The following is a 20665-nucleotide window of genomic DNA, read 5'->3' as shown; positions in this document are numbered from 1 at the left end:
ATGTCCAACTATATTAATCAAAAGTACCTCACGCTAGCTACACAATAAACCAGTGATTTTAGTTCCCATTATCTCTTTAGTTGTGCCCTTATAGTTTTTCCTACATTCTACTTAATGTTATTCTAATGTCACAGTTTGAGATTTAGTGTCAGCTTTTGCAACAATGGTCTTGCATTCCAGACCCTACTTAATATTTTCCTAATGTCATGATGAGATATTTATTATCAATAGTCTCAAGCAGGCTGACTCTACTCATTATTAATCAGATATTTGATGTCATGTCCCAAATATTTATTGTTCCAGTCCTGTCAATCATATTTAGCAGGTGAGGCTAACTTTACTGACTGTTATCTCATCTTGCCAAAGTGACCTTTCAGCCTCAACCTTACTCTGCTAATTGGTGTAAGAGTGTTCCACTATCCTTTGCAACAAATTGGCAGTAGTCTCCATGCTCTAACCCTTCCCATGCTTTCATGCTCTTTATTTTCCATACTATCTAAAAATAGACTCAGAGTTGTAGAGCACAGAAACAAACCCTGCGGTCCACGCTGACCAGATGTCCTAATTAATCTAGTGATCCATTTGTCAGCATATCGCCCCTTACCCCTCTGAATCTTTCCTATCCATATCCGCATTCAGATGCATTTTAAATACTGTAATTGTACCAGCCTCCACCACTTCCTCTGGCAGCTCATTCCATACACATACCACCCTCTGTGCGAAAGGATTGCCCCTTCGGACCCTCAGAAATCTTTCCCCTCTCACCCTAAACCTATGCCCTCCAGTTCTGATCTCGGCGTCTTGCTCCCACAACAAGGGGAAAAGACATACAAAAGTTGAGCAGCCAGACAAAATGCAAAAGGAATAAAATATCGAGCCAAAGGCAAAAAAATTGTGGCTCTATCTTTTCATCCCGCTGGCATTTGGACACTTAAAATCTGTCAGGAGCACCATCATCCCCAGAGAGCATACTGCGCATGTTTGCCAGTGTCAGCAACGCAGTGCGCATGCTGGCCAGTGTCAGCAAAACACTGAGCATGCTCATCGCTGTACGCAAAAAAAGGCGTGAGACCTTCTTTTGATTGACCAATAGGCAGCATTGGAGGACTGGAAGGAGACTGGTCCTCCTGCCAATCAGAGTCAGCCCATTGTCTGAATGCGGAAGTTGGACTCTGAACTTCTCAAGCTGCGACTCCAGATCCTCTCTCTCTGAATAAAGATTGAGCTTTACCCAGACTGCACATTCCTTCCTCTGTCCCAGATCTGTGAGTACGGCACTCTCTTATCTCGCCCCCTTTTCCATTTCTTTTTCATTCTGGGGTTCAGTTGTTGACTTGCAGCAACTGAAAGGAAAGAGTGAATTCGGCAGGGACAGACTCCGGAAACGTTGATCCAGGTCTGTATCTCAATTGGCAAAATAGTTAGGCAGGAGGCATCAGATGGTGGAGAAGTCGACGAATCGGTTGTAACCCTTCTTCAGGGCTGGGGCTGGGTGCAGAAGCTGCAGAGAAAAGGGGGTGAAGTGGGAAAAGGTCAAGACAGTTAGAGGGTACGACCTGGTTGGTCAATAGGAGGAATGAATCTTGTTGGTGGCAGGGAGGAGGGCGGGGATGGGAATGGAATCAGAGAATGGAGAGAGAGGTTTTTTGATATTGGAAAACTCAACGTTGAGTCCTTCGGGCTGCAGGCTGCCCGGAAGATGAGGTGTTGTCCCTCCAATTTGCGGTTAGATTCGTTGTGGCAATGGAGGAGGCCAAAGATGGTCACGTCAGAAAGGGGGTGGGAAGGAAATTGGAATGGGTGATTACTGCGAGGTGTGGTCGCCCTCTGCGGGCACAGCTGCGATGCTCGGCGAATCGTTCCCCAAGTTTGCACTCGCTCTCCGATATAGAGAAGACCACAATGGCAAATGCAGTACCACAATATGAAGTTATAGCCTTGGCTGTGGTAAAAAAACGCAGAAAGGAAGTACATTGTTTAAATGGAGATGTATTTGAATGTGGAGAAAGTGAGAACTGCAGATGCTGGAGATCAGGGTCAAACATTGTGGTACTGGAAGAGCACGGGAGGTTAGGCAGCATCCGAGGTGCAGGAGAGTTAACGTTTTGGACATGAGCCCTTTATCAGGAATGATGTGTGGATGGACAAAGAGGCCTCAGCGTCCTTCTACACCAGTCACTGTCATTTGTCAGACAGGTGTAGCAAGCAATCAGCAAGGCAAGTGGTATATTAGCAAGAGGAGAAAGTGAGGACTGCAGATGCTGGAGGTCAGAGCTGAAAATGTGTTGCTGGAAAAGCGCAGCAGGTCAGGCAGCATCCAAGGAGCAGGAGAATCCACGTTTCGGGCATGAGCCCTTCTTCAGGAATGAGGAAAGTGTGCCAAGCAGGTTAAGATAAAAGGAAGGGAGGAGGGACTTGGGGGAGGGGCGTTGGAAATGCGATAGGTGGAAGGATGTTAAGGTGAAGGTGATAGGCCGGAGTGGGAGATGGGGTCGGGGTGGAGAGGTCAGGAAGAAGATTGCAGGTTGGGCTGGTGGTGCTGAGTTCGAGGGTTGGGACTGAGACAAGGTGGGGGGAGGGAAAATGAGAAAACTGGGGCTCAAGGGCGGAGGAGCGGGAAGTGGTCCAACTAGTCATGGAGATGTACAGCTTAGAAACAGACCCTTCGGTTCAACCCGTTCATGCCAACCAGATATCCCAACCCAATCTAATCCCAACTGCCAGCATTTGGCCCATATCCCTTCAAACCCTTCCTATTCATACACCTGTCCAGATGTCTTTTAAATGTTGCAATTGTACTGGCCTCCACCATTTCCTCTGGCAGCTCATTCCATACACGTAATACCCTCTGTGTGAAATAGTTTCACCTCAGATCTCATTTGTATCTTTTCCCCTCACCCTAAACATATGCCCTCTAGTTCTGGACTCTTTTCCCCCCGACCCCCTCCCCTGGATAAGGCTTTGTCTATTTATCCTATCCATGCCCTTCATGATTTTATAGGTTACTCCTTAGCCTCCAACGCTGAGGGGATACAGCCCTCGCCTCCCTATCGATCACATCCTCCAACCCTGGCAACATCCTTGTACATTTTTTCTGAACACTTTGATGTTTCCCAACATCTTACCGATACTAAGGAAACCAGAATTGCACACAATATTCCAAATGTGGCCTAACCAATGTCCTGTACAGCCACAACATAACTTCCCAAATCCTATACTCAGAGGATTGGGGAAGTTTTCAAAACCTACAAAAGACAACTGGGAAAGAATGGAGGACAAACCGAACCTTTGAGGGTCAGCTTGGAGGCATTAAGGTCTCAGGACAGGGGGTGGGGATGACCCCAGCTATGGGCCACATACCAGAAAATGGGACTAGATTGATTTAGGATATCTGGTCAGTACAGGCGTGTTGGACAGAAGGGTCTGTTTCTGTGCTGTACATCTCTATGACTCTGGCTTTCCACTAACTTTTGCCACGTCAATAGGTTCACTTTCTCTCTAATGTCGCGTTAATGCCTTGACGTCTCATTTTGCTCCCACCTTCCCGGGGTCGTTAACCATTTTGTGTGTGGTCCTTCCTCAAGAAGCTGCGTGGCAGGTTCACCCTGAATTGACACTTTTTTTTTTGCTTCCCAAAATCAGACCTGCTCACTCTCAGCAGGATCCCAGTGTTGGGAAAGATATTAACTTTCAGGTGGAGGTATCCAAAGTTCAGAGAGATGTCAGTCTTGACATTTTTGCTTTTTCTGTCCCTGTAAGATCCTGAATCAGCACCTTCAGGGGAATTAGTTGAGGGGGAGAGAGAGTGGGATGGTGCTTTCAATTTTGTGGAAGAACAAAAGAAAAGAATGTTCTGCAAAAAGTAGAATTGCTTGTTCAGAATTTCTACCCTGCACTGACAGTGATGACTTTTGTAATCTATTCTGACAGAATTTTTGAAGATTTGAAGAGGGAAGTTTTAAAATCAACAGATGAAGGGCTTATAACCGAAACATTGACGCTCCTGCTCCTCGGATGCTGCCTGACTCCCCTGTGCTTTTCCAGTGCCACATTTTTCGACTGACTCTCCAGCATCTCCGGTCCTCACTTTGATGTCACTGTCTAACAGTCACTCAGTCCACTGGGGCCAGCAAAGATTTTCGACCATGATTTCTGTGAGAGGGATCAACGCTTTTTGGTTCCTGTCTGAGTTTGTTTTCAGCATCAGTGGGACTGGACGAGAGACCCCACTGTTGCAGCACACTGTGCGTGGAGCCTGAAACCGTTATACGGCCTGGGAAGGGGATTTCACGGCAGGGAGGGGCTCTCCACGTGTTTGTGTGCAGCTGAAGCTGTGGCCATGGAGAAACCCGAGGAATCCCGCCCTGTGGAGAAACCGTGGAAGTGTGGGGACTGTGGGAAAGGCTTCCGTTTCCTGTCTGCCCTGGAGACTCATCGGCACAGTCACACCGGGGAGAGGCCATTCCCCTGCACCGAATGTGGGAAGGCCTTCAGACATTCCTCCCACCAGCAGGACCACACGGGGGAAAGGCCCGTCAGCTGCCCCGAGTGCGGGAAGGCCTTCGTGTTTTTCTCCGCCCTGTTGGCCCACCAGCGGGTCCACACAGGAGAGAGGCCGTTTAGCTGCCCAGAGTGCGGGAAGGCCTTCAGGTATTCCTCCACCCTACTGAGCCACCAGCGTGTCCACACGGGGGAGAGGCCCTTCAGCTGCCCTGAGTGTGGGAAGGCCTTCAGCGATTCCTCCACCCTGCGGAGCCACCGGCGTGTCCACACAGGGCAGAGGCCCTTCAGCTGCCCTGAGTGCGGGAAGGCCTTTACCCACGTCTCCTCCCTGATGAGGCACCAGCAGATCCACACGGGGGAGAGGCCCTTCAGCTGCCCTGAGTGTGGGAAGTCCTTTACCCAGGCCTCCACCCTGCTGACCCACCAGCGGGTCCACACGGGGGAGAGGCCCTTCAGCTGCCCCAAGTGCGGGAAGGCCTTCAGCAATTCCTCCACTCTGCTGACCCACCAGCGGGTCCACACAGGGGAGAGGCCGTTCACCTGCTCTCAGTGTGGGAAGGGCTTCACCTGCTCCTCCAACCTGCGGAGCCACCAGCGGGTCCACACGGGGGAGAGGCCCTTCAGCTGCCCCGAGTGTGGGAAGGCCTTCAGCACATCTTCCTCCCTGCTGAGGCACCAGCGGATCCACACCGGGGAGAGGCCGTACATCTGCTTTCACTGCGGGAAGGGCTTCACCTACTCCTTCCACCTGCGGAAGCACCAGCGAGTTCACGTGCAATTGCAGGGGGATTGAAGGAGTGACGGCCGAGTCCCATTATTGATTGGAATATCAACCCGGTTCCGGGGACTCCCAGGTCTGAATCCCGCCACGACAGATGGCAGAATTGGTATTCGGTCAGAAATGTGGAGTTCGGAATCTAACGATGAGACCGTTTCAGGGAGGGGGTGGTGCGGGGGAGAAAGCCCCCATCTGATTCACTCTCTCCCTTGTTAGGAAAGGGAACCGCCATTGTGGGAAAGGATTCACTCAGTCGTTCCAGCTGCATCCTTTACCCGGTCTGGCCTACACGTGACTCCAGACCCACAGCAGTCTGGTTGACTCTACACTGCCCCTTCCTGGCAAAGGAGCGGGGAGAAACTTAACTGGAGACACTAAACCGGGTTGAAATTGCTGAGCGAGTCAATGCTTCCTCCGGGTTATGGCTGTACCAAGGATCCAATTACAAAGGGACAGCTTGGTGCTGACCAATAGTAAAGACAGTGAGGGTCGGGGGGAGGGACAGGGGAGGTGTGGTGTGTGCACTTTCACCTTGAGCTGTTCAAAAAGCAACTACTTTTTCTCTGCCTTTTTGCTGGGGGGATCTGAACCTGTAACAAAGTTGGGTTGCAATAAAGGTTACCTGAACTTACCATCGGGCTCAGACTCTCATTGAAAGCTTTGAGCTCCAAGAGGTTTTTGTTTTAAAGCTGTTCATTTCTTTCAACCTCCTGCACTAAGTTTAGAACATAGAACAATCCAGCGCAGAACAGGCCCTTCGGCCCTCGATGTTGCGCCGACCTGTGAACTATTCTCAGCTCATTCCCCGGCACTATCCCAAAATCATCCATGCACTTATCTAAGGATTGTTTAAATCTCCCTAATGTGGCTGATTTGACTACCTTAGCAGGTAGGGCATTCCACGCCCTTACCACTCTCTGTGTAAAGAACTTGCCTCTAACATCTGTCTTAAATCCATCACCCCTCAATTTGTAGTTATGCCCCCTCGTACAAGCTAACGTTATCATCCTAGGAAAAAGTCTTTCTCTGTCTACCCTATCAAATCCTCTGATCATCTTTTATGTCTCTATCAAATCCCCCCTTAACCACCTTCTTTCCAATGAGAAAAGACCCAAGTCTCTCAGCTCGAAATGTCGACTCTCCTGCTCCTTGGATGCTGCCTGACCTGCTGCGCTTTTCCAGCAACACATTTTCAGCTCATCAATATATAAGCCTCATGGAACAGCGTCATAAGACACAGAACTTATATCAAAAGATCAGTGTCATGCAACTGATATATTGAACAAACTTAGATAGTCTTCATCTCTTAGAATGGGTGCGGGCTTTGGTTCATTAATATGTAACAATGTTCTTGAGATGACTTAAGGTTTTATAAAACAAAGATATCTCCGCTCAGACAATGCATTAAAGGTGTGAGATTTGAGTCTGTCAGTATTCCAATCTTGAGTCAGACTGGTTCTGTTTCCAAAGTCGGAATTTGTAAAATATTACATGCGTTGACTGCCTCCAGATTGTGTGCTTTTTGAACAAAATTGAATGTATCTGCAAATATAATTCTGCCAATACAATTTCACCCCAAAGAGTAGTGTGTGTGTGTGCATGAGAGCGTGCGCATGTGAGTTTGTGTGTGTGTGCGCAGAAGTGTGTGTGTGCGCGCAGAAGTGTGTGTGCGCATGCTTGGGAAAGTGAGTGCGCGATGGAGTATGAGGCTGAGAGTGTTGAGGGGTGTGTGTTGTCTGTCTGAGAGAGAGAGTATGTGTGTGAGAGAGAGGCTTATTAAAAGCAAGGGGTTGCATTTTTGCTAAAACAAGGACTTGTACAGATAATGATCGGGCCATGAGTCGTGTTATGGAACAGACAGACATGGGGTGGGGGTGTTCAGGTACATAGTTCTTTGGAGGTTGCATCACTGGTAGACAGGGTGGTTAAGGCGGCGTTTTGCAACATTGTCTTCATTGTTCACACCACTGAGGAGAGGGGTTGGGACATCATGTTGAGGTTGTACAGGATGTGCGAGTAAAAAGTGAGGTCTGCAGATGCTGGAGATCAGAGCTGAAAATGTGTTGAATGGCTCTGGCCCGAGACGTCGAATTTCCTGTTCCTTGGATGCTGCCTAACCTGCTGTGCTTTAAACAGGATGTTGGTGAGGCCACTTTCAGAGTACTGAGTACATTCTGGTGACCCTGTATTAGGAAGAACACTAATAGCGTTTAATAAAGATTTACCAGGATGTTGTAAGGACTGGAGGGTTTGAATTATAAGGAGAGGCTGGGACTTTATTCACTGGAGCACAGGAAGTTGGGGGTTGACCTCACTGAGATTGATAAAATCATGAGCAGTGGAGGTAAGGTGAATAGCAAATGGCTCTTGTTTAGCGTAGGGGAACTTAAAACTAGAGGGGGAGGGGGGTCATTTTTTTGTAATGTGAGGAGAGAGATTTAAAAGGAAGAGGAGGGGCAACATTTTGAAAGAGGGTGAGTTGCATGTGGAATGAACTTGCTGAGGATGTGGTCGATGCAGGTACAGTGACAACATTGAAACAGCATTTGGATGGGTACATGAATAGAAAGGTTTAGAGGGAAATGCAGGCAAGTGGGATGTGGGAATATCTGTTTAAATGGAGCGGTGAGCGTTCCCAATGTAGACAGGGCTCCTCGAAACGTGGCAGTGTCCCCCCCCTGCAGCTGCAGAGCGAGACAGGAGAGTTTGTTTTTGTGAATGAGCAGTTGTAGCGCGAGGTGGCTGTCGCTTGGTGACGGTGAGGCTCCCCCGGCCCCGCCCATCCCCCCGTGCAGACGTCACGCGGGGGCGAAGGCGGTTGGGAGGAGAAGTCGCTCGAGCGAGGAAGCGGCGGGAGGGCGGCCGTTAGGAAAATGGCGCCGTGCGGCCCGGGCAGACACCCGGCACTGGCCGCCGCCGCCGCCTTTCTGGCGCAGCTGCTGTGTCACGGCCACACCGGCCGGCTGTACAGCAGCCAGGAGCCGGTGAACATTCTGGAGGCGGATGGGGTTAAGGACCTGCTTGGGAACTGGTCGGGCGCCTGGGTGGTGGAGTTCTACTGGTCGTGGGGCGGCCCCTGTGTCAACTATGGGGCCACCTGGAAGGTACTGGGCCCGGGAGGTGAAAGGTGAGGCAGGTTGTGGGGGGGACGGAGGGGAAGGAATGTGGGGCCTGTCCTGTCATAGTCACATTTTACACTCACTTTCCATCTGCTTTTACTGGCGCTTGTGCTGTTTACCCCTCACTGTGTGTGTAATCCTTGTGCTGTTTACCCCTCACTGTGTGTGTAATCCTTGTGCTGTTTACTCTTTGCTGTTACTTGTGCAATTGCTGAGGGTAGTGTGTAAATACTAGTGAAGGATACTATGCACCAGCATGTATATGTTCCTCAGTCATTGAAGGGGCAGGACCTGTTGAGAATGGTTTGTGCAGCAGGTTGTGCACTAAGCCTTGTTAACATGGATATAGTTTGTTCATTGGAAAAGTAGACTTTTTATTAGTGAGAGTCAGATGTACAGCACAGAAACACACCCATTGAGTCCAACCTGACCACGCCAACCAGATACCCTACATTAATCTAGTCCCCTTTGCCAGCACTATATCCCTCTAAACCATTCCTATTCATATACCCATCCAGATACCTTTTAAAGGCAGTAATTATACCGGCCTCCACCACTTCCTCTGGCAGCTCATTCCATACCTGCACCACCCTCTGCATGGAAACATTGCCCTTCAGGTACCTTTTATATCTTTGTGGCCTCACCCTAAACCTATGTCCTCTAGTTGTGAAGGTCACCCCAACACTGAGGAAAAGACTTAAAAACATTGCTTTTGCATTTGTCTGGCTGCTCAATCAAATATCGAGCCACATGGGGGAAAAAACTATCACTCTGCCCTTTTTGATCTCCGATAGACATTTGGAAACTTCAAATCTGTCAATAACACCAGCATTGCTGCAGAGCATATTGTGTACACTCCTCGGTGTCAACAAGCAGGGCACATGTTTGCCAGTGTCACCAAAACATTGGGTGTGTTCCTCATTGTCGGCAGAAAAGGGGCAAAACCTACTTTTGACACTGGAGGACCGGAAGGAGACTTGTCTTTTTGCCATTTGGAGCTCCCCTATTGGTGAATGCGGAAGTTGGGCCATGAGGTTCTGAAGCTCCTGCCCCTCCCTCTCTCTCATGATGAAGTGAGGATAGCTGGAGACAGGTAGAGGGTACAATAGACAATAGGTGCAGGAGTCGGCTCTTCTGCCCTTCGAGCCAGCACCACCAATCATTATGATCATGGCTGATCATCCTCAATCAGTATCCTGTTCCTGCCTTATCCCCATAACCTGGTTGGTGAATGGGAGGAAGGAATCTAGTTGGCAGGGAAGAGTGGAAGGGGCTGGGAATTGAGTTGGGGGATGGGATGGGAGATTATTTGAAGTTGGAGAACTCAGTGTCGAGTCCTCCGGGCTGTGGACTGCTCAGACAAGATGAGGTTTTGTTCCTCCAATTTGTCAGAAGGGGAGTGGGAAGGGGCATTAAAATGGGTGGAGACTGGGAAGTCCGCTCAGCGTCTGCAGACCCGGCTGTGATGCTCGGCAAACCATTCCCAAGTTTACGCTCGGTCTTCCTGATGTAAAGACGATCACAACTGGCAAAGCACAGTGGGTCGAGCAGTAGAACAGTCGTATTTTGGGGCACAAGCTCTTCATCAGGAATGATGCGTGGATGTTGAGAGGGGCATCAGTGTCTTTCTGTGCCAGTTGTCAGACAGGCGCAGCAGGCAATGAGCAAGGCAAGTGGTGTATTAGCAAGAGGAATTAAGTTCAGAAGTGGGAATGTCTTCCAGCAGTTAGGGGGTCATTGAATATATTCAAGGCTGAGTTCACATGATTTTTATGTGGATGCTTGTGGGGGAAGGCAAGAAAATGGTTTTAAGACCAGTATCCCGTTTTAAGACAGTTCCAGAGTCAGACAGCACAGAAACACACCCTTCAGTCCAACTAGTCAATGCTGACTGTGTTCTCAAGCTAAACCAGTCCCACCTGCCAGTGTTTTGGCCCATATCCCTCCAAACCGTTCCTATTCATGACGTTACTGAACCTGCATCCACCACTTCCTCGAGACATTTAGTCCTCACGTGAACCACTCTGTGTAAAAAAAATTGTGCCCTTCAAGTCTTTTTAAAATCTTTTTCTCCTGTCACCGTCAAAATTTGCTCCCTAATCTTGAAACCCCAACCCTAGGGGAAGGACACCCTTCGTTCACTTCATCTCTCCCCTCATGATTTTATAAACCTTGATAAGGTCACATCTCCACTTCCAATGCTCCAGTGAAAAAGTCCCAGCCCATCCACCTAGATGAAGGTAGAATCCTGTCCCTCGGGATTCCCTCCAACAATGTGCCCACCACTGATGTCAGGCACACTGGTCTATAGTTCCCTGGCTTGTCCTTACCACCCTTCTTAAACAGTGGCACCACGTTAGCCAACCTCCAGTCTTCTGGCACCCCACCTGACATGCACAGTATGCTCTATGGAGGTGCAGTTTCTGATGGATTTGAAGTGTCCAATTGCCACAATTTCTCCCCCACTCACTTGACATAACCGTGCAGGCTCCTCGCTATTTGATGTTCATGTTACATAGGGCCCTCATGATTATATCAATCTCAATGAGGTCACCCCTCAACCTCCTGTGCTCCAGTGAAGACAGTCTCAGCTTCTCCTTATAACTCAAACCCTCCAGTCCTGGCAACATCCTGGTAAATCTTTACTGAACCCTCTGTAATAGTATTCTTCCTATTACAGGATCACCAGAAGCCTTCTCAGTACTCTACAAGTGACTTCACCAACATCCTGTACAACTTCAACATGATGTCCCAACTCCTTTATTCAATGGTGTGAACAATTAAGGTAAGTGTGCTGAATGCTTAACATCAGTCTACATTTGTCAATATATCATATCAGTTGCATGACACTGTGACCTTTTGCTCTTAACTCTGCATCTTATGATCCTGCTCCAAAGCTACCCGCTGAAGGAGCAGCGCTCTGAAAGCTAGTGCTTCCAAATAAAACTGTTGGACTATAACCCAGTGTTGTGATTTTTAAACGTTGTCCCACCTCCTTTCTCGTGAACACAGCCCATACCTCCCGGTGCTGCTAGTAAACTGCCAATGAAACGATGCAGTGCCTGCACTCCTGAAAAGTTTATAATTTCTAATGAAACCAGCTACTCATTCACTGCTCCATCTGATACACGACATTGGGAACGTAGTGCAGGAGGCTGCAAGAAATGAGCAGCTTTAAAACAAAAACCGCTTGGAGCTTTCAATGAGAGCCTGAGCCCAGCAGTACGTTCTGGTTACCTTTATTGTGGCCCAACATTGTTACAGCTTCAGATGCCCCCAGCAAAAGGGCAGAGAAAGAGTAGCTGTGTTTTAGACAACTCAACAACAGGGGGAGGAGCAAGGGGCAGGGCAAGGCCAACAGCAGGCCCCCGCACTACGCCTGCGTTGCCTTGCACAGTTTTTTTTTGTAGATATTTTTATTGAAATTTAACATTTTTGCAAATTTACAAAAATAAACAAAACTCTCAAATACAAACATTGATGTGCAATTAAATCATATATACAATAGTCATAATTTAACAAAGAAAAGAGAAAGAAAGAAAACAAAAAAAGAAAAAAAATAAACGAAAAAAGAAAGGAAAAAAAAACCTCAACTTTCTACTAATCTAACCTATAACTAACCAGAGTGTATACCTAAGTCTCTTACATGCTCGGAATGTATAAACATCAAATATAATAAAACCTGTATTCGCGCAGGATTCCTCTCCCAAGGGGCCCCGAAGCAGCCCGGTCTGAAATCTTCACTAAATAAAAGCCCTTGTTAGGATAGCCGAAATATCTGCATTTATATAATTCAAAAAGGGCTGCCATATTTTATAAAATAATTCAGTCTTTCGGTGCACCATATTTGTGAGGAAGTCAAGGGGGATATATTCCATAATTAATCTGTGCCAATTTGAAAGTCCAGGGGGGCCCTCAGCCACCGAGTTCACCAAAATATTTTTCCTTGCACAGAAAGAGAGAAGAGAAAATAGTCTCTTCCCGTGCATATCCAGAGATGAGAGGTTCGAAAAGCCCAAAAGGAGAGATACAGGGTCCACCCTAATTTCCGTTCCTAAAATTTCTGTCAGGGTATTTGCCACTTTAGTCCAGTATCTGCGGATTTTCTGACAAGTCCATAGACAATGTACAAGAGTACCCACCTCTATTTTGCATTTGGGACACATTGGAGATGCTCCTGCCTTAAATTTTGCCAGTCGAGCCGGAGCTATATGGGCCCTATGAAGTATCTTTAGTTGGATAGCCTGAGTTCTGTTACAGATAGCAATTCTTCTAGCATTTTCCCAAATGTCATTCCACATATCCTCAGAGATTTCTAGCCCCAAGTCCTGCTCCCATGTTTTAAGCAGGTCATCCATGTCTCCTGAGACTCCATCATGTAGCAAATGGTATATAGTACTAACGGAGGATGCCCCCGCTGGTCGTAAGACATTACGTTCTCTGTCTGATTTATAAAGACTATCTATTAATGTAGTCTTCCTCTGTATATAATCTCGAACTTGGAAGTATCGAAAGAGATCCCCATTAGGTATTCCGAATTTCAGACGCAGCTGTTCAAAGGACATCAGGATCCCATCTTTAAATAGGTCCCCTAAGCATGAGATGCCCCTAGATCTCCAGAGTTTAAAGGTGGCATCTGTAATCCCCGGTTGGAATCCCCATGCGCCTACTATTGGTGCATGGGGGGATGTTTTATGTGAGTTACCCTCATTTTGCCGCATTATATTCCAGGCCTTAATTGTGTTTAATATTATGGGATTTTTACAGTGGTCTGTAATGATTTTCCTCTTATCTGAAAATAAAAGGTTAATAAGTGGGTATTTTACTTGGGAGGCTTCGATATCCAGCCAAATTGATTGTGGATCAGATGAAACCCAATCAGCTATGTAACTTAGTAGGGAGCTTAACTGATATATTTCCTAAAGTCTGGGAAGTCCAGTCCTCCCCTTGCCTGTGGAAGCTGTAGCTTCTTCAGCTTAATAAGGGGCCGTCTATGGTTCCAAATAAAGGAGCCCAACCAGCCATATAATTTACGTAGGGCTAGCCTTGGCAGCATCAGCGGGAGCATTCTCATAGGATATAAGAGACGGGGCAGAACATTCATTTTAATTAATGCTATTCTCCCGAGCCAGGAAATCGGAAGGTCTCTCCATCGCTGGAGGTCCTGCCTTATCCTTTCCATTAATTGTACAAAATTAGCCCTATACAGCTGATCAAATACTGGCGTGATAAAAATACCTAAATATAAGAAGCCCTCCAGGGACGAACGGAAGGGAAAAGGGGATCCGTCCATTAAGTGGGGTATCATAGCCAGACCACCCATTGGCATGGCTTCCGATTTTGAAAAATTAATTTTATAGCCTGAGAATGCACTAAATGTATTAATAACTTGAATTAGACGAGGCACTGACATTAAAGGATTACTGAGGAATAAGAGAACGTCATCTGCATAGAGGGTAATTTTGTGTTTACCTGTACCAATCCTCGGGGCCATTATATTAGGATCAGTCCGGATGGCTTCTGCTAATGGTTCGATTATCAGTGTAAACAACAATGGTGAGAGAGGACATCCTTGAAGGCAGCCCCTACCCACACTGAAGATTTCCGATCTTAACCCATTAGTAATAACAGCTGCTTTGGGGTCATTATACAATGTTGAAACCCATTTGGTAAACACCTGTCCAACGCCAAACCTTTCCAATGTGTAAAATAAATATGACCATTCAACCCTATCAAATGCCTTTTCCGCATCCAATGAAATTACTACTCCTGGTATCTTTCCCTGATGACAGGCTTGGATCATATTCAAGACCCTTCTGATATTATTGGATGATCTGCGGCCCTTAATAAATCCCGTCTGGTCCTCCTTTATAATATGTCAGTACCCTTTCTAGTCTTAGTGCTAACATTTTTGAGAGAATTTTAAAGTCTACATTTAGTAAGGATATTGGTCTGTAAGATGCACAATCTTCTGAGTCTTTTCCTTTTTTGAGGATAAGAGAAATATTTGCTTCTTTCAGCGTGGGCGGGAGACAGACCTGACTATGCGCAAAATTATACATATCCATAAGTGGGTCAACCAATATTCCTGTAAATTCTTTATAGAATTCAGCTTGAAAACCATCCGGGCCCGGTGCTTTTCCGCTCTGAAGTTGCCTAATTGCCTCAAGTATTTCTTGGACTGTTAAAGGGGTATTTAGGGCCGACACCTGTTCCGGAGTCAGGCCCGGGAAGGTCAAATTTTTAAAAAATGACTGCATCCTCCTCTAATCCTGCGATCTATATAGTTCAGAATAAAATTCTTTAAAGGTCGCATTGATCTTTTTATGATCATGAGTCAGGGTACCTGTACTTTCCTTGATGGTCGGAATAGTTTGAGGGGCTTTCTTTTTCTTTGCAAGAAATGCTAAGTATCTACCCGGTTTGACGCCATATTCATATAATCTTTGTTTCGCAAATAATATTTCCCTTTTAGCCGTTTGAGTAAGCGCGGTGTTTAAAGCTGTCCTAAGAGCTGTAATCCTCTGCAATTTTGAGATAGAAGGTCTATCAGCGTATGCTGTTTCGGCTGCTTTTAGGCGAGCTTCGAGCAGACGCTGTTGCTCTCCCTTCATTTTCCTCTGGGTCGCTGAATAGGAGATGATCAAACCTCGTGCATAAGCTTTGATGGTCTCTCACATCATTGACGGATTGCTAGCCGTACCAGTATTAATTTCTAAAAAAGTTTTAAGTTCTTGGGAGAAGTACTTTAAAAATTTGCTATCTTTTATCAGGAAGGGGTCCATACGCCAATGCCGAGCAGATGTCCCATTGTTCTTTACCTTAGTTTCCATGTATACAGCGGCATGGTCAGAGATTGCTATAGTACCTATTTTACAGGTTGCTATAGAGTTTAGAAAAATCGATGGGGCAAAAAACATATCAATTCTTGTGTGACATTTATGTGGATTAGAGTAGAAAGAAAAATCTCTACCCTGTGGATGGAGACATCTCCATACATCTACCAATCCTAATTCTTTATTCAGGTCCGCCAGTTGTCTAGATCTGGGAGATACTCCAGCGGCACTCTTGGGAATCCTGTCTATTTCCGGATCCATAATACAATTCAAGTCTCCCCCTATAATTGTATGACGGGCACCAAAGGCCATCAGTTTTGAAAAAGCTTCCGTTATGAATTTAAAGGGGTGTGCCGGGGGGCAGTATACATTCAAGATCCCATATTCCTCTCCATTTATGAGGGCTTTAATCAAAATATATCGTCCAGATTCGTCTTTTATCTGATTTAGAATTTTCAAAGGGAAGTTCTTCCGGACAAGGATAACGACTCCCCTGCTTTTTGAATTAAAAGAGGAAAAAAAAGGCCTGATCAAATCCGCCCTGTCGTAATTTTAAGTGTTCTTTATCCGACAGGTGTGTCTCCTGTAGGAGAGCTATATCAACTCTCTCCTTCTTAAGATTTGATAATATTTTCTTCCTTTTAACTGGCGAATTACTCCCCCTGACATTCTAGGTGCACCACTTAACTGACTGTTCAGCCATAATCATCTGGACAGAGCTGAGACCCCTCGGGAGGGGAAACCCTATCTAGAACATCCCGAGCATGGAGCATACAAGATTTACAAAAGTAAAGATTCTCTGATACACTCAAAACAATATAACAAAAAACTCTTTCTAAGTATAAAAAATATAAAACATTCCGAATTGGAGATTTTCTCCCTTGTTCCCAGGGAGCGTCACTTCCTCTCCCACAGTCCATCTTACCCTCTTCCAACCAGTGCCCCAACCTTGACCCAGGTGTTCCTCAATAAAATGAGGAGAATTCAAATATAATATAAAGCTAGAGTTAACAGTGAACACCCCACCCCCACCCACACCCACATCTAAATATATTTGGGAATATTAATACCATATATAACTATAAGATTACAATCTCAACATGTAATACTTAAATATAATACCACAAAATAACAGGGGAAAGAAAAACAACCCCGCTCCTAAAAACAGAAGTAAAATAGAATAAGGTAACCACCTCCCCATCAACATTAACCAAATGCCCCAAAAGATGAAGGGATGTAAACCAAAATAATGGGAAAGGCAGACCAGCGTCCACAATCTCTTACAGCTTATTTAAGAGAGTCCAAGAATTCCTTAGCCTTCTCCGGTGATCCGAAGTTATATATGGATCCTTCGTGGCTAAGGCGTAGCGTCGCTGGATATCGTAAGGAGTACTGGATATTTAAGTCCCTTAAACGCTTCTTCGCCTCATCGAATGCCTTCCTCTTTCGGACCAAAGCTGGGGAGAAGTCCTGGAACAGCATGATCCTGGATCCTTTGTGGGTCATAGCTTGGGGATCTTTTCCCAGAGTTCTTGAGGCTTCCAGGAGCATCTGCCTCTCTCTATAGCTCTGCAGCTGGAACAGGACCGGGCGTGGGCGCTGGGTTGAGCCGGGCCCACGTACTGTGACCCGGTAGGCCCATTCCACCCTTACCTGGCCTGATCCATTATGCAGATTTAAAAGTTGTGGCAGCCAATGCTCTAAGAATGCTGTCAGCTGGCCTCCCTCTTCCTGCTCGGGAAGGCCCAACAACCGAATATTTTTTCTACGACATCGATTTTCGAGGTCATCAATGTGGTTTTCTAGGTTCTGGACTCGATTCTCGAGAAAACGGATGTGGTCGGCTGTTGATTTTATCGCAGTCTCTGAGGCTGCGGCCTTCGACTCCACCTCTCTGACTCGGCACTCCAATTCCTGTATGTCTCTGCCCTGCTTCTGCAGCTCGGCTGATAGTGCTTCTCTGCTCTGCCGAGACTCATCGATAAAAGCATCAATCTTCGCCTCCCACCTGGCAAACATCTCCTCAAAGCTCATCTTCATTGGTAAATCTCCTGAAGTAGCTGAAGACACCTTTGTTGCAGCGGGAGAGGGTGGGGGAGGGGTCCCTGCTTTCTTACAGCTGCCTGTTCCCTTCCCTTTACTCATTTTCCAGTTAGTATTAGACTATTTAAATGTACTAATAGGTAACTATTTAAGGTTAACAACTATTATAAATGGTTTAGTGAGTGTGGTGGGGGTGGATAGCCCACTTTTCCCAAGTTTTGGGTAGAGCACTGTGGACTCAGTCTTGCTGGGTCGCCGCCATCTTGGATCCCCCGCCTTGCACAGTTTACAAAAATCCCTTCCCCTTCAGAGACTCCCCACAGTGTGGAAGCAGGCCACTCGACCCAAAGACTACACACCGATCCTCCAAAGGGTAACCCACCACGCAATTCCCCTACCCGTATTGCTCAACATTTACCCCTGACTAATCCACCTAACCTGCACATCCCTGGGCACTATGGGTATTTTAGTCCTGTCAATCCACCTGAACCTGGACAACTCGTATATGCCGACCAGATATCCCAACCCAATCTAGTCCCACCTGCCAGCACGGGGCCCATATCCCCCCAGTTGCCTTTTAAATGTTGCAATTGTACCAGCCTCCACCATTTCTTCTGGCAGCTCATTCCATACACGTACCACCCTCTAAATGAAAAGGTTGCCCCTTAGGTCTCTTTCATATCTTTCCCCTCTCACCCTAAACCGATGACCTCTAGTTCTGGACTCTCCCATCCCATGGAAAAGACTTCATCTATCTATCCTATCCATGCCCCTCATGATTTTATAAACCTCTATAAGGTCACCCCTCAGCCTCTGACGCTCCAGGGAAAACAGCCCCAGCCTGTTCTGACTCTCCCTATAGCTCAAATCCTCCAGTCTTGGCAACATCCTTCTAAATCTTTTTAGATTAGATTAGATTACTTACAGTGTGGGAACAGGCCCTTCGGCCCAACAAGTCCACACCAACCCGCCGACGTGTACACCACCCAGACCCATACTCAGGGGGTTTGCAAAGACTGCCACACACACTACGTAGGACAAACAGGAAGAAAGTTAGCCACCAGGATACACGAACACCAGCTAGCCACAAAAAGACATGACCCTCTATCTCTCATAGCCCTACGTACGGATGAAAAAAAAACCACTTCGACTTGGACAACATCTGTCCTGGGACAGGCTAAGCAAAGACATGCCAGTGAATTCCTAGAGTCCTGGCACTCCAACCACAACGCCATAAACAAACACATAGATCTAGATACCATCTATCAATCCCTCAGAAAATGAACCGGAAATGACATCACCACAAACCCCAGGAACCCTATCCAGGACAAACATATAAATCGAAAGCAGGAGACAACAGCTTCACTTCATTTGGAGGTCGCCACTGATGATGTTCCCTAGCCAGGTAATGAAACGTCTGGATATCAAACCTACAGCTCAGTGAGCAAACCTACACCCTAAACCTCAACCTGAGCTACAAACCTTCACAAACCTTGCAAAGTAGAATGGATTTGCCAACATCATGCTGCAAATACAAACTCACCCCCATGGATGATCTATCTTGTGTGTGCATGAGATAGAGAAACAGTCTATTTCCGTGCTGTTTATCTCTATTTGATAACTGATGCTTTATTTCTGTTGGTGTAAATGTTGTTGTAATTCATAGCTGGATCCTAATAGGTGTAAGGGTGACAGAATTCCTCAAGTAGGGCACTGTAAGATTCCTGGGAGACCCCTATTTCTGGTTTACTTCCTCATGAACAAACATTAAGCACATGCACCTATTTATTTATGATTTTGTTTCATTTTTCTAGTTTGATTCCATGCTATGACTACACCTTGTATTAGGATAGTTGACAGGCTGGGAGATTGTGGCTTGGGTCTTGATTGAATATTTTATCGTTCCAGAAGTTATAAAAGGTGGGGTCAAAGCTTTAGCAGAAATCCAGCAGAGCTGAGAACAGACCGACATCTTAGTCTGTGGGAACAGGGAGATCAACAGAGGATAGAGAAATCAGGTCCTGAAACCAGACCAGCCTGTGATCAGTGCTTTGATTAGCAGCATCCTTCTACATCAGTCAATGCCAGTTGTCAGACAGGTGCAGCAAGGCAAGTGGGATATTAGCAGGCTGAACTGAGATTAGAAGTGGGGATGTCTTCCTGCAGTTAGGGAGTCATTGAATTTATTCAAGGCTGAGTTCATCTGATTGTTGAACAATAAAGTGAGGATTTTTATGTTGTGTGCATGAGGGTTTTTTGTGGTTTATGTGTTGGATACAGGTACAGTAACCACATTTAAAGTAGAGGGCAAGAAAATGGTTTTAAGACCATGACAGAACAGTTACGGTCAGACAGCACAGAAGCGGACCCTTCAGTCCAACTATTCCATGCTGACTATGTTCTCAAACTAAACTAGTGCCACTTGCCAGTGTTTGGCCCATATACCTCCACACCTTCCCTATTCATGTACTTATCTACATGTCTTTTAAACGTTGCATCTGAACATGCATCCACCACTTCCTCTTTACATTCACTCAATACATGAAACACACTGTTTATAAACAAACTTTTCCCGATCTGTCCATTCCATGGAATCATTCTCTTTCCTTTCAGTTGCTGCAAGTCATAAATTGAAGCCCAGAATGAAAAAAATGGAAAAGGAGTTGTGAAGAGAGTACCTGACTCACAGATGGTTGACAGAGGAAGGAGGTTGTAGTCTGGAGCAAACCCGAAATGTCGATTTTCCTGCTCCTCGGACGCTGCCTGACCTGCAGTGCTTTGCCAGCACCACTCTAATCTTGACCCTGATCTCCAGCATCTGCAGTTCTCACATTCTCCTGTAAGAAATCTGCAGTTTTAAACCAAAAACCTGTTGCAGTTTAAAGCTCTCATTGAGAGTCTGAGCTCAGTGTGAAGTTCAGGTAATCTTTATTGTGACCCAACTTTGTTACAGCTTCAGAATCTCCCAGCAGAAAGGTGTAGAAAAAGTAGCAATGTTTTAAAAACAGCTCAAGGTCAAAGTGCAACCCCTCACTTTCTCCATTATTGGTCACCACTGAGTTGTCCCTTTGTAATTGGATCCTTGGTACAGCCTTAACCTGGAGGAAGTATTGCCTCACTCAGCAATTTCAACCTGTATCCAAGTAAGTTGGATGAGCAGCGTAGAGTCAACCAGACCATTGTGGGTCTGGAGTCACGTGTAGGCCAGACCGGGTAAAGGATGCAGCTGGGACGACTGCTCTAATAACTGCTCAAGTCTTCCCTAAAAAAGAACTGAGTGAATCAGATGGGGGTTTTCTTCCACCCCCACCACCCCAACAATGGTTTCACCGTTAGATTCTGAACTCCAGATTTCTGACCAAATTCCAATTCCACCATCTGTCGCG

At 46.4% G+C, this 20665-nt stretch overlaps 1 protein-coding gene across 1 annotated transcript; it reads left to right on the top strand.

Annotated features, from left to right (window-relative positions):
• The first annotated feature begins 1170 nt into the window (after nucleotides 1-1170).
• Nucleotides 1171-5876, top strand: LOC132808027 (gastrula zinc finger protein XlCGF7.1-like). The gene is made up of 2 exons (XM_060821926.1): nucleotides 1171-1265; nucleotides 3931-5876. Exon 2 carries the CDS (start codon nucleotides 4340-4342, stop codon nucleotides 5294-5296), a length of 957 nt encoding a protein of 318 aa, XP_060677909.1. The 5' UTR covers nucleotides 1171-1265; nucleotides 3931-4339; the 3' UTR covers nucleotides 5297-5876.
• Nucleotides 5877-20665: the final 14789 nt, after the last annotated feature.

The sequence above is a fragment of the Hemiscyllium ocellatum genome (assembly GCF_020745735.1).
Source record: "Hemiscyllium ocellatum isolate sHemOce1 chromosome 27 unlocalized genomic scaffold, sHemOce1.pat.X.cur. SUPER_27_unloc_3, whole genome shotgun sequence".
Classification (NCBI taxonomy): domain Eukaryota; kingdom Metazoa; phylum Chordata; class Chondrichthyes; order Orectolobiformes; family Hemiscylliidae; genus Hemiscyllium; species Hemiscyllium ocellatum.
This window is presented reverse-complemented; position numbering and strand designations above follow the sequence as displayed.

What these genes read in the sequence shown, in the direction of transcription:
- LOC132808027 (XM_060821926.1), top strand. Translation starts at nt 4,340, where the DNA reads ATGGAGAAACCCGAGGAATCCCGCCCTGTGGAGAAACCGTGGAAGTGT.